This window comes from Nesoenas mayeri (genome assembly GCF_963082525.1).
Source record: "Nesoenas mayeri genome assembly, chromosome: 3".
Taxonomy (NCBI): Eukaryota; Metazoa; Chordata; class Aves; order Columbiformes; family Columbidae; genus Nesoenas; species Nesoenas mayeri.
This window is the reverse complement of record NC_137544.1, coordinates 109,804,673-109,817,589: the sequence shown is the minus strand read 5'-3', so window position 1 is coordinate 109,817,589 and position 12,917 is coordinate 109,804,673. Positions and strand designations below refer to the sequence as shown.

Genomic DNA, 12,917 nt, shown 5'->3' with positions numbered 1-12,917 from the left:
GGCAGCAAAGACCATGAAATAACTAAATCAACCTTACCCTAGATTTATGCAATTCTTTTTAAAGTAGATGCTTTCTATGTTAGAAATTGCCCCAAATTAAAATGAATATGCGATAATAGTGTGAATACAAGCCTTGCAAGAGCATCCAGTCCTTGCAGCACTTATGGAGCATGACAAAGCCAGACAGAGCCTGACAAAGCCAGACAGAGCCTGACAAAGCCTGCCAGAGCCAAACAGAGCCCAAGAGGGTTTGATAGAGCCCGAGAAAATTCGACAGGCCCCGACAAATGCCAACAGTGCATGACAGTGAACAAAAGAGTCCGCCAGGGCCATACAGAGGAGGACAAAGTGCCACAAAACCGGAAGTTCAGTACAGCATAATGGAGCCCCGTAGGGCCAAACAAAGATTGAAAGAGCCCAACAATGCCAAATGGAGCCTGACAGATCTTGTAAATACCTAACAGGGCCCGACAAAACCTGACAGAGCCCTACAAATCCTGACATGGCCTAACAGAGCCCGATAGACCTGAAAAAGCCCGCCAGAGCCTGACAACTCCTGAATAAGGGCAAGAATACCTGACAGATCTTGACAAAGATTGACAGAGTCTGACACGGATCAAAAGAGCCCAACAAAGCCTCACCTTGCAGCGACCCCATGTCAGACCTCATCCCTGCAGCCTCCTCTAGTTTAACAGCTAAGACGAGTTCTCAGCTTGGTACCTAACAGGAACCCACCTCTGGATTTGTTGTGGCAGCTCCCTTCCTCCTTTTACCACAGAGGGCATCATCAATACATACTTCAAACCTGCTTACCAGACATTTGCAGCTCCAAAAATAAAAGGGATAATGTTCTTCCTTATAACCTAGAGCACCAGTCTGCATGATAGAGGGTCTGCTGCATGAGTTGGTGGACAAGTTTGCCTCAAGCTTTGTAGAAAACCAGGAGGGCTTCAAGCCCCCAGCCAGAAAGGGACTGACCTGCAGGGAGTACACAGTGACTTCGAAGACAAGATCTACTTGAGGAGGTAAAATTAGGGACCAGAGGAGAGGACAGTCATGGTGTACAAACCACTGTTATTTCCTGGGATCCTGGCTATGCTTGGGGTCACGGTTCACCACAGTGTTGCAACCAGGGCTATTCTCTGGCCTCACAAAGATACCAACCCCAATGCACATGGAGATACTGCCAACCTGCCTTCAGGCCAACTGGCTCTGCTGTTACAATCAGCATGGTCCCAGCCCCTTGGAGCACAGCGACAGGCTGAAGGAGGGCAATACAACCATTCAGGGTTCTGCAGGAGACCATGGGAGCTGGCACACAGTGAGGCCATGGGCACCCAACCGGGACCCGTAGAAAAGGAAAAGCGCCTGTACAGGAGCCCAGCTCACTCCTTTGCATGCAACTGAGTAGCTGGCAAACAGACAGAATCAAAGGTGGTTGCAAACTCCCAGGTGCTTTGTGAAACTAGCCTAGCGGTGCTAGGGCATATGTATATAATGAGCACTATTTATATTGTTATAATAATACATATGATAGTCTTTACTTAGAAAAGGCTAGCAAAGTCTACTGCCTCTCACATACTCCAAAGAAAACTGACTCAGAAATGTTTGCTACTGAAACACAAAGACTCTCATCTCAACAGAGCATTTGCAGTATCTCATGATACCTGGCAGTCCCAAAGACACTTCTGCTCCCAACACACGACCCTACAGTGCTCCTCCTCTCTGTTCCTACCACCCATGTACATGTATGCACAGACGCAGGCACGGTGGCAGCCTGTCTCAGGGGTCACTTCAAAACGCACATGAGCACAAGCATCTGCAGTTGGTCATGACAGATTCTGCAGCAAACACACTCATGGGGAACACACGTAGCGTCAGGCTCTTCACAGAAATTCCTGCAAACATGGAAAAGTGCTGAGAAGTCTGCTTCTCTTCCTCTTACCCCAGTTTTCTTTATTCCTCCTAGCCATTTCACCTGCTTTGCTCAGCTCAGTTTTCTCTTTGATCTTCTCTTCTTTGCAGTGAAGCAAGGATGCAGCTAGGCACCAACAGCAATGTTTGAGCAGCCTTGTGTTTCCTCAAGGCTTGACGGAGCTTGCACACTATGTTTCATGGGCAGGGAACAGCAGGGTTTTGCATCTCCTGCATTTCTGTGATGTGACAGCCCACCAAGTCCTGTGATGCCATACTGAATTGTCTGGCATACCTCAACCACTTAACCCAGGTTTTGATGCACAGGCCTTGTCCCCTGCTGTCCCTAAAAATGATCTCCCATGTTTTCTCCAACTAGGGCAGGTGTCCTCCAAGCCTCCCTGCAAGGTGGGGTAAGAAGAAGAGAGGACCTGGAGGAGTTGTTGACCCTTTTGCAGGCCAGTTTATACAGTTATGTTAACAGAGAGCATCACTGCTGGTCCACATGCCTGCCAGAAAATCCCTCCAGAGAGAAACGCAAGAGGAATGGGAACTTCTGCAAGCAGGGTGTGCTGTGCACCCTGATCTCAGGCGTACCGTGAGTTCACACTCACCACTGAGCAACTGAAGGGCAGAACCTTGAAAATCAGAGCCAGGGAGGAGATCCAGAGCAGTACCCACATGGCAGGGGCTTTCCTGTGTCCCTCTGCTGATACCTGAAATAAGGATCCAGACATCACCTGCTGCAGCACACTAACAGGGCTGTTAACAGGGGGCTTGCAAGCATCCCTCTGACCACGTCTGCCAGAAAAATGCAGCTGTGTGGGACACCTCTTGTTACCAAATTCTTGAAATCCACTTGACTGGAAGAGCCCAGCACTGAAACTCCTGTAAAAATAACGTCAGTGAAGGAATGAAAGAGGCAATGTGACACCCAACCAGGATCACAGCATCACTTGCTACTGGGAAGGAGAGCAGGTCTGCACACCCAAGCCTGTGGGACACAGGAGGACAGTCAGGCCCTGCAAGAATTACTCTTAGAAGCCTTTCAGTAGTAACAGCACCTGGTACCTCCTGCACAGGCTGTCTGGGGAGGAATCATTGCTGCAGTCAGTCAGCTTTCACTTCCATTACAGCTCTTTCTCATCAGAAATAACTGAGGGAGCACGCTGCTTTTGACACACTCTCCTGCTCCCCTCTGTGCCAGGGACAGCAGGGATGCAGGACTGTGCTGGATCAATGAGGCTGGTAGCACAACCACAAGGAGAGACAACTCATGCCAGGCCCAGATCTCTGTGGAGCCAGCTGCACCATTAGCCCAGCCCTGTCAAACAACACTAGGAACAGATGATGTTTTCTGTGCTGGAAATAATTCACTGGCTTTCTGGAATCTGTTCAGATGTCCACAGAGTACCCTGTTCTCGCAGCCACCCCATCACAGCTCTCATGCTCCTTTCCAGAACAGTTCCTGTAGATGTAAACAACTTCAGGATTCCTCAGATTCAATGGCCATCAGTGTGACTCTTTGTATATATGTTCAAATGAATCAAGGTTATTATTGTCCAGACACCCCTATCAAGCTTTGTTGTCTGCAAAGAGTAAATATGCAGCTGTGGGGATGGGTGTACAGAACAGTCGTATTTTTGTTCTGCCTCATGCAAAACATCTTTTAGGCAAGTCAATGGTGCGGGATCCAAAGTATTTGGGTCTGGAGTGTTTACCCCTGCAAGACATTGAGAAAATTTTGTGGCTACAAGATCTCACTAAGCTCAGACAGGTATTAGTCACGCTGGCTTTCATTTTCAAACATTCCTAATTAGTCCGGGGGCTAAAACCTTGGTTAATTTATTTCTAGCGGAACACTAAGCTTCTGCTCTGATAATATTACTTGAAGAATACAGCCCTTGCTTTTACACTCCCATTGTTGTGTGGAAGAGCTGAGCACTGGGAAACACATAAACGTGACCTCCACAACTCAGTCCACTGTACTCTTAGACAGAAACGCACAAGGTTCCCATGGCATGCTAGCAAACCTCCTCAGAAAGCAGCAGCTTTTGCCTGTGCTACAGGATAATTTCCCACCCTTCCCTGCAGGGGAGCTGTGGCTGAAACCACAGTGCCAAAATTCACAAACACCAAGATCATGACAATAATAGCACAAGGAATTTAGGTGCAAGGGGCACCTAAGCCAAAGGCATCCAGTGACTATTTGCATCTTCAGCATGGAGCTGTGTTTGGTGGACTATAGTCCTATGGCACCAACCACACTCGGCTCGAGAGGAACCACGCATGTTGGGAGGTATGGTCTCCACAGATCACAGTTTGGTATTGGAGACAGAAGCAGCTGCAGTGTGCTCCCTTCTACATCAATTAGCAAGCACTCTTGATTTCCCAGCAAGCTGCCCATACCGCCCTACTACTATCTAACTATTCACCACAGAGGAATCTACTGAAAGAGCAGCCGTGTCGCTGAGCAGAAATGCCAGATGGCCTCCTCTGTGGGACACACTGGAGCAGGTAGCAAGACCTGCCTGTCTCCTATTCACACCTGCAGAGGCATCCCTGGAAAGAAGACCCCCTGCTTCAGCCTGCCCCTGCTCTTATCTCAGCACACAAGGATGCATTCATCCTTCTTGGCTAAGCTGGTGACAATCCTTTGCTAACACAGGTGACAGGAAGTGAGCCAGCACTCAGGTAGATGGTGGAGGCCAAGGCTAGCATTTTCCCAGACACAAGAGAGGAGAGATCTGCCTGCAGAACAGGAGCCTTCCTGTCCAGCAGACCTTCCTCTCATCATCTCTGCTCCTCTTTCCAAAGTCAGGGTTGGTGTTGGTGACTGGTATTGCTAGAGAGAGGGGAATGCCTGGGGACGAAGGGGACTTAGGCACTAGGCAGGCTGCCTGGGTTGCTGCTTGGTGCTGTGCATTAGCAAGCGTGAGCTGCAGGCTGGATGTCTCCCTTGAAGAAGGTTCTGTGGCTCAGATGCTCTCAGACCCTCGGGAGCTGATCACAACTGTGTGGGGTGAGAGTGTGTGAAGCATTGAACTACAGCTACTGCTATACACTCGTGGGTCCAGCACGGAAGGCTGTGCTGCAGCATCTCAGCTGTATACTATATGCTGAAGTTACCCAGGGCTGGCAGAAGAAGACCATTATCTGGCAGCAGCCTTACTCTCCAGGGACACTTGCTTTCCTTTGGTTGCTGGACTCTGAGTCTGGGTTTTTGCTCTTTGTTGCTTTTTGGCCACACCAGGAGAGGTCAGGGAATCCCCTGTCAGCCGCAGGGCCTGAGCTGCACGCTGAGGGGGAAGGAGAAACGCGCTGGAGAGCAGTCCCTGGCTTATGCTTTTGGCAGGGAGAAGGATTTTCCCTCCAAGGTGGCAGCAGGCTTCTGGGAGAAAGCACTGGGGTTTCTTGAAGGAAGGACAGGGCTCTGAGGGGCTCTGAGGGGAGATCCACAGCTGGACCTCCATGAGCTGCTCCGTGGAGGAAGAGAAGTGGAGCTCAGCGAAGGAGGAAGCCGACTTTGTGTCTGTGTAGTTCGCCGCTGGTTTGGGACACTTCCAGGTGGTCTCTGTGCCTGAAGCCTGCAGAGGAAGAGAAAAGGGAGGATGAAAGGGAATTTCTGCAAGGGGCTTAGGGCTCCTGGCAAGTTTGGCATGAATGTTGCTGAGCAATTATAAGAAGTCTCCAGCACCAGGATGACAGGAGTTTTGCTGTGGACAAGACAGGGCACTGGTTTGAACACTCGTGCTGTTAACTAGTGTTGGCCCCGATGCTCTAGTGCTCCCTGAGACAATGCACAGGCATGGTTTGGCCAATAGCACATATCTGTGACTCTTCTTGACATGCAGCATGGATGTAGCAACTTCTTTCAAGGTAGGAGGTACAATCTGGGAATGTGGGGATGAGCTGGATTGCACCAGCTGGCCTCTGACAGTAACTACTGGTAGATAAACCAACCCACAGGGATGCCCGCCTTTCACCCCACACCTCTGAAAGAGCAGAATTTGCTGGACCTGTGGCAGAGCCACATCAGCATCTCTGCTCCTGGGCTGGACCTCCAGACCCAAGTTCAGGAAGAAAAACCAAACACTGTAGAATTCAGAAGGCCCACTTCCCCTTATATGTCTGTGCTTACGTGATAGAGAACAAAGTACCTACAAAAAAATCCCAAGACACAGGGATATGTAGGAACTCAGACCATGTGGAGGTGGTCCGCGCTGTTCTGGGTCACTGACAGAGCCCATGCACGTACATCTCCCTCTCTCCACCTCTTTGCATGCTGGCCATCTTCTGAGGCAATCACAACTGGCAACCTTGCAGCCCTTGGAGCTCTAATCACAATAGCCAGGTCAGTCACAACTGTGCCAAGTATGCTGCAAAACTGAGAGCTCAACATGGGAGGGCTCTGCTATTAGCAGGATCAGACCAAATGAACGAGCTTGTGGAATGGAAGAAGGCCTCAAAGCCAGGGCAAGAGAAGAGGGCTTTGGCCCTTTGGCCAGACTGAGCCAAAGAAGGCAGAGAGGTGGCAATTTCACACATCAGTGAGCTGAAATTACTGTAGGAAACAGGGATGGACCGCTCATTCAACCCAAGTGAAAGGTAAAGCAGTAGGAGGTGAGCAAAGTCCTGGCTGCACCTCCTTAACAAGTCCAACATTTTGCATTGCTCAGCATTTTGGTCTTACCTGTAGGCAAGAGCCGCATCCTGTGGGGAGCTACATAGCATGGCCATTGCAACAGCCATGGAGCTCTCAGACTTTGCCGCCTCTAGCGTTGTTTTCACTGGTGTGATGGGCCGAGGAATTCTGCTCTTTGTGCTTATGGGTCTTTCTTCTTTCCCCAGGGGGGCAGCCTTCTCTTTCCCAGCCTTCCTTGGGACTGAGTCATCAGAGTCATGTGTGTCCTCCTCAGAACCAGTGGCTGAGAGGGTTTCTGAAGCCCGCTGCCTCTCGTCGCTGGAGGATGCTGAGGAGGAGGCCCCTGAGGCCAGCCGAAGAAGGCGGTTTTGCCTCTTCTCCGTCACGAAGCGAGCCAAGTCAGGTTGCTTTGCCCTCTTATAAAGCCTCTCTTTGGCAGAAAGTGATGTTGAAAGGTCTGAGCCAGTGTCCTCCTCAGAGAACAAAATGGGTATTCGACTTCTATACCTGGAACCAAGAGGCCTCCTGGGGCCTTTATGCTGTGTGTTGAAGAGGATCTCTGCTCGTTTCAGGTGTTCTGCCACCAGTGCTGACTTCTCAAGGTCAGGATCCCTTGTCACCACCTTACCAGGCTCATCCAAATCCAGCGAGAGTGACACTTTGTCAGAGAGCTCTGGCTTGTCTTTGAGAGGCTTTGCTTCAGCATTGGGAAGGGCCAGCTGCTCCCCTGCTGTTTCTGAGGTGGTTTCAATGTGATTAGCTGAAAGCGCAGAGCTCTCTGTCTGTGCCCCTTCCAGTCCTGAATGTATGCTTTCATTCTCTATCTGCACCAGGTTGTCCTCCAGCTCTTCTTCAATAATGACCTCCTCAAACTGGCCCGGAGGGCAGTTCTCCTCATGCCTCATCAGCTCACCACTGGAAGACATGACATGTAAGTGGGTCTTTTCAGCAATATGAACAAATGTGCGCTCAACTTTGGTAAAGGAGGAGGAAGCTGTAGCCACTGTCACGGGGGGCTTTGGTTCAGATTTAAGGACTGAAGAGAGGGTCCCTGGCTCGGATACATCCAGTTGGCTACCCATAGGCTGTGGCCGCTCACTCTGAGGAGTCAGTGCAGCAAGAGTGCCCAGATCAACTTCTGGAACCAAGTCTGTGGTCACTGGAGACTCTTTCAGATCACCGGGCGAAAATAGCACTAGTGTTTTGGAGCCTTCCTCCAGCTCCAGGTCCCCACCAGCAGTGGAAGCACGACCCTTGGATCCCTTCTGGTCATCAGCCAGGAGTGTGGAGGGTGCACACTCCTGGCTGCGCTCTGTGCTTTTTTGACTCAGGCCACTGCTGGAACCATTGTGCATATCAATCTCATCCCCTTCCTCCTCTTCCTCCTCCTCGTCTTCTTCCTCATTGTCTTCTTCCTCCTCCTCCTCTTTTCCATTTATTTCCAGATAAGGTTGCAGACATTTGAGAAATCAACTTTCTTTATCCGCTGGGATACCTTAGGCTTTTCCCAGTAGTCCGACATATCTTTTCTGAAGTCTTGATAAGGCAAACCGAAAGGCACTGCCTTGGGCAGATCATTCATTTCAAATGACTTCAGCATATATGCCTGCAAGAAGACACATGTGACAAAAGAAAAAGGTTAGTATTCAGACATAGCATGGACACAGACATCAGAATCAAGAGCAGTGGGAAGCATCAGTCGAAAGGTTCTAGTCCATGACACTTTCAAAATACATGCCTGAGCAGTGATCCCTCAATCATTTAATTCATACAAACCTTAGAGAGATTCACACATACTCATAAATGAAGGCAGAAAAATGTGCCAAAGGAGTTCCTTTGTTAGCAGCCTTTACCTGGACCTAAAAGAGATTTTTGCAAGCATTTCCTCAGGATTTTTTTCATGTTTACCAGTCTTCTTCAGTATTTATATATATGTATTGCAATATTTAAATATTTACATATTCACTTCTTCCTTACTGGAACCATTCAGCAACTCTCTTTCATTCCTAGGCCATGGTGAACTCAAGGGGCCCCTCAGGGCCAGCTACATTTGCTGATGACTTTTCCATATTATCCACCATTGTCTTGGGGGCAATACCCTTTTAGTGCTCCTGTGTTCCCCTCTATGCTATTCATCCCTCGCTCCTGCTCTCACATCCCTCCAGCAACTCATACTTCTGACTCTTACAGGCTCCTTCAGCTTTCACTAAAATGATTAGCAAGTTAAGTCATGAAAGCTGACATATAAAGTATCATTATTAGACTCTGAGATGTCCAAAAATTAAAAGCAATGGGAGCACAGAACAGATGGTCATTCTTGAGTAGCAGTCTGTGGTGGAGATATGGCCCATAAGGCACCAAAGGTAGGTTGTGAAATGATACAATACCAACAGAAAAGCAGCAACTCACACACACATGCACACACTTGAACAAATAAGCAAAATAAGCAAAAAAATCGCAAAATAAATAGACAAAATAAATGTCCATTGAAGTTTAGTCTAATTAACTATTAGTTGCAAATTAAAACCACAGAAGCATCAGTTTCTACATCCCAGTGATGCTGCAAATACTGCAAAAATCAGCAAAGGTGCAATCTCCACGGAATTACAGAATATTTGGGGTTCAAAGGGACCTCTGGAGATCATCTAGTCCAACCCACCTGCTAAAGCAGATTCAGCCAGAGCAGATCACACAGGAATGTGTCCAGGTGGGTTTTGAATGTCTCCAGAGAAGGAGATTCCACAACCTCTCTGGGCAGCCTGTTGCAGTGCTCTGTCACCCTCAAAGGAAAGAAGTTTCTCCTCATGTTTACATGGAACCTTCTATGTTTCAATCTGTGCCTGTTGCCCCTCATCCTATTGTTGGGCACAACTGCAAAGAGTCTGGTCCTATCCTCTTGACACTCATCCTGGAAATACTTATGAGTCTAAATAAGGTCCCCTCTAAGCCTTCTTTTCTCCAGACTGAACAGACCCAGATCTCTCAGCCATTCCTCATAAGAAAGATGCTCCAGACTCCTAACAATCTTTGTAGCTCTCTGGTGGACTCCCTGCAGTAATTCCTTGTCCTTCTTAAACTGGGAAGCCCAGAACTGGCCACGGTACTGCAGATGCGGCCTCACCAGGACAGAGTAGAGGGGGAGGAGAACCTCCCCTGACCTGCTGGCAACACTTGTCACAGCAAGTTTACAACCATGCACTAGAAGTTCCCAGGTCCCCTTGTCACCAAGAATGTAGCCAGATGTGTTCTTCTCAGACAGCAGCACAGAGCAGACTCATGCTGGTGGGTTCAAGAGCAGTACCAACATCCAGATTGTTAATGCGCTCCTCTGTATCCTGCCTCATGCCAAGTCACGCACACTCTGCCCAGGTCCCTTTAGCAATATGGAGTGATGACAGCACTTGCCATGCCTGTATGGCTTTCTGGTGGTCTTACAGCTCTTGAATGCATAGAGAAAAGACCCTATAGCTTGTCTGTGCCTACACCCCCACAGCAGAGCAGTCTGTGGCACCGCACAGAGTGGGCCTGGCATTCACCAGAAAAGTCTGCCGTCTCCAGAAGCTCTGCACTGACATGGGGGAAAGGGAACAGTTTCTCAGGTGAGCCTAATCAATTTTCTCTTAGACTGTAGAATTTCAGATTATCATTTTTCTCCCATCTCTTGGTTTTAAACATTTTAAATGCAATAATTTGTGAAACAAAACCAAAACCAAAGCAAACCAAACCAAAACAACAAAACTAAAAAAAACCCAAACCAAACAACAAAAAAAAAACACCTGGTACAAGAAAAAGATCACAATATTTGGCTAACATAAAACTAGGAAATACTGCATCCGTTCCATCTACCATTCTGTTTCAGACCTTGTTCTGAATCATCTCTCAGCCAGTGGCATCCATGCATCATCCATGTGCCAGTGGCATGGATGGCTCTATGGTATCCATGCATCCTTCCGCAGTGTTTCAAAGATGCACATGTCCCACATACCAACAGTCTTACAGAAGCAAACCAAAATGCGCTTTAAGGTGTTTATCACAGAGGAGATGGGCTTTGGACCCTGCTAGAGGCAGACTCGTAAGAATCCTGACTCTCCATACAATTCCCAGGAGAAAAAAGAGACTCACACACTGTACAATCCTGTAAGTCAGAGACCACAACCAAATCCCAGCTCTTCCTCCCAGGCCGTCACCTGCCTGCACAAACTGCTTTCTGTCTGTGAGGAGTTGGGGTCTTGTACTTCTTCTGCAAGCGGGAAGGTTTCCAGCACCCTTTCCACAGGTACCAGAGCCTTTGCATGCACCTACTGCCTGCAGCCTCCCTCTCCAGCCCCTTTCAGAAAAACACTGAATTAGTAACTGTGCAATTCACACCAAAGCAGGCAGGGTCTGTCACCATGTCTCCTCTTCCAACCTGATGCCAGACAGACCAACAGCAATAGGGGTTGGACCACATGCCGCTCTTCAGTGGCGACTGCTTTCAGATGTGAGTCACAATGAAAGCAGCACGGTCGGATCCACTGAGCAGCCCAGGCAGGAGAATGTTACTTGCAGAACAACCACAATTTTGCATCTGCTTCCCTGGGGTTTCGGGGAGTGGAGGGACTGGAAGTTTACCAGATGTTCTTAAATGCCTTGTCAAATGGCTGATGGGAGACAGCCATCCAACCACCCTGTGCAGACCATGCTGCCAGCCAGTGGAGGATGCTCAGTGGAAGAAACCAAGAGAAATGTGATAAATTGTTTCTGCTGTGTTCATAGGTGTTGAATTGTACTAGCTTAAGTTTAGCCAGTTTGGATGCTGGTAACCATCAAGGCAGAGCTCTAAAAACTTTCATAAGTTCGGGCTAGTTGCAACCTGCTGCTGTGATATGACTGGGTTCAAGTGAAATTGATACTAGCCTAAATTTATGTAAATTGATCTCAGAGCGTGGCCTTCCCAAAGTACATTAAACACATCTCCAACAGTCACAGAACTTTGTTTCTATTTCCAGATCTGTCTTAACTGTGAGTTTTCAGCGATCACATTAGTAAACAATAATAAAACTCTCTCTGTTCTACCAGAGCTCTTTCATATTCCTACATACATGGATTTAAAAAAGGCACAAAATCCATTGCACAGCTTCTGTTCTTCTGTTTGTTTGTTTGTTTTTGATTACATTGCCTGTTCATTGTAGTTTCAAGTGTAGGATTTTACAGTACTATGTACTATGCAGCATATGTATAGTACTATGCAGCATTTACAGCATGGTCTACATACAGGTAATCAATGCATGCATTTATACAGGAGACAGAATTAAAATTCTCTCTCAGTATTTCTATATACACAATCGTACAGTGTTTTTCTTCTGAAAAAAGCTTTAAATTGGTCTTGCATGCTCAGTGTGCAAAAAGAATTAATGCAAGCATATATTACAGTGTTATTGCAGTACAAAAAGGGGTTGACCTTAGGCTCTAAAGGGATTAGATACAGGAAGAATAAAAAGACTCAAGGAAAATAAGCTTTGGATCCCTTTAGTAAACTACATCCTTCCAAATGACTCCCTACTCAGCATTGCCTTTAAACCTACAGCAGGCTGCTTCTGCTCCATCTCCCTGCTGCCCTCCCCTGAGACAAACTTCCACTGGTTCTTCAAATCTTCTGCCTCTAACAAACTGATGAGGACTTCTAGCAACTTGAGGAAGCCCTTCTGCTGTGCCTCCCAAGCCTGAAGACCTGCTTGAAAGGGACGTTCCTGAGATCCTCTGCTTCAAGCAAACTCAACTCTCAGCAGATGAAGTTTCTCAAGCAAGCCAGGAAGTACAACAGGTTATCTACAGCTTTTGTCTCCTCTCAGTAGAAATTACTACAGAAACCCACATTCAGCTCCTACTTGAATAGCGATTGGATAAATATGGTTTGGACTACCTCCTGTTTAGCAGCAACAGAAGTCTAACAGGTAACACAAGGTAATGCAAAGGAAGGATATGCTCGTCCCTGAGATTCTTCATGGGAGCTGGAAAGCCTGAGAAGCGGAAATCAAGTTCCCAATATGTTCCATTGGGAATGTGAAGAGGCCTTAGTCCTGAGAGATGCAGATGACACACACACAGCAAGAGCCGTAGTTCGGTCTTGCGTGTAGCAGCTTTGATTTGGATACTATCAGGACCTTAGCATATCCTGGAAGTGACATTGTCCTCTGCCAACATAGACTAAGCTTGTTTCGGACTGGGAAATCTGGCAGGATTGACAACAGTGAATGGAAAAAAACCTATAATCTGAGCTTCTGAAGAAGCTCTTTCTTCAAACCAGTTTTAGATGAGGTAAAAGTACCGGGGGTCTTAGAGCTGCCACACTTGCTTACAGGATCTCTGTTGTTCCAAT

At 47.8% G+C, this 12,917-nt stretch overlaps 1 protein-coding gene across 1 annotated transcript in view; it reads right to left on the bottom strand.

Moving 5' to 3' along the window:
- Nucleotides 1–5,066: 5,066 nt before the first annotated feature.
- The window catches only part of LOC308038717 (tau-tubulin kinase 1-like), a gene marked incomplete at both ends in the record, with an annotated part of 33,167 nt that continues 25,316 nt past the window's right edge, over nt 5,067–12,917 (bottom strand). The window contains 5 exon segments of the mRNA XM_080341492.1: nt 5,067–5,223; nt 5,225–5,313; nt 5,315–5,501; nt 6,608–8,018; nt 8,021–8,165. Of these exon segments, the coding sequence (XP_080197618.1) occupies nt 5,067–5,223; nt 5,225–5,313; nt 5,315–5,501; nt 6,608–8,018; nt 8,021–8,165 (1,989 nt within the window).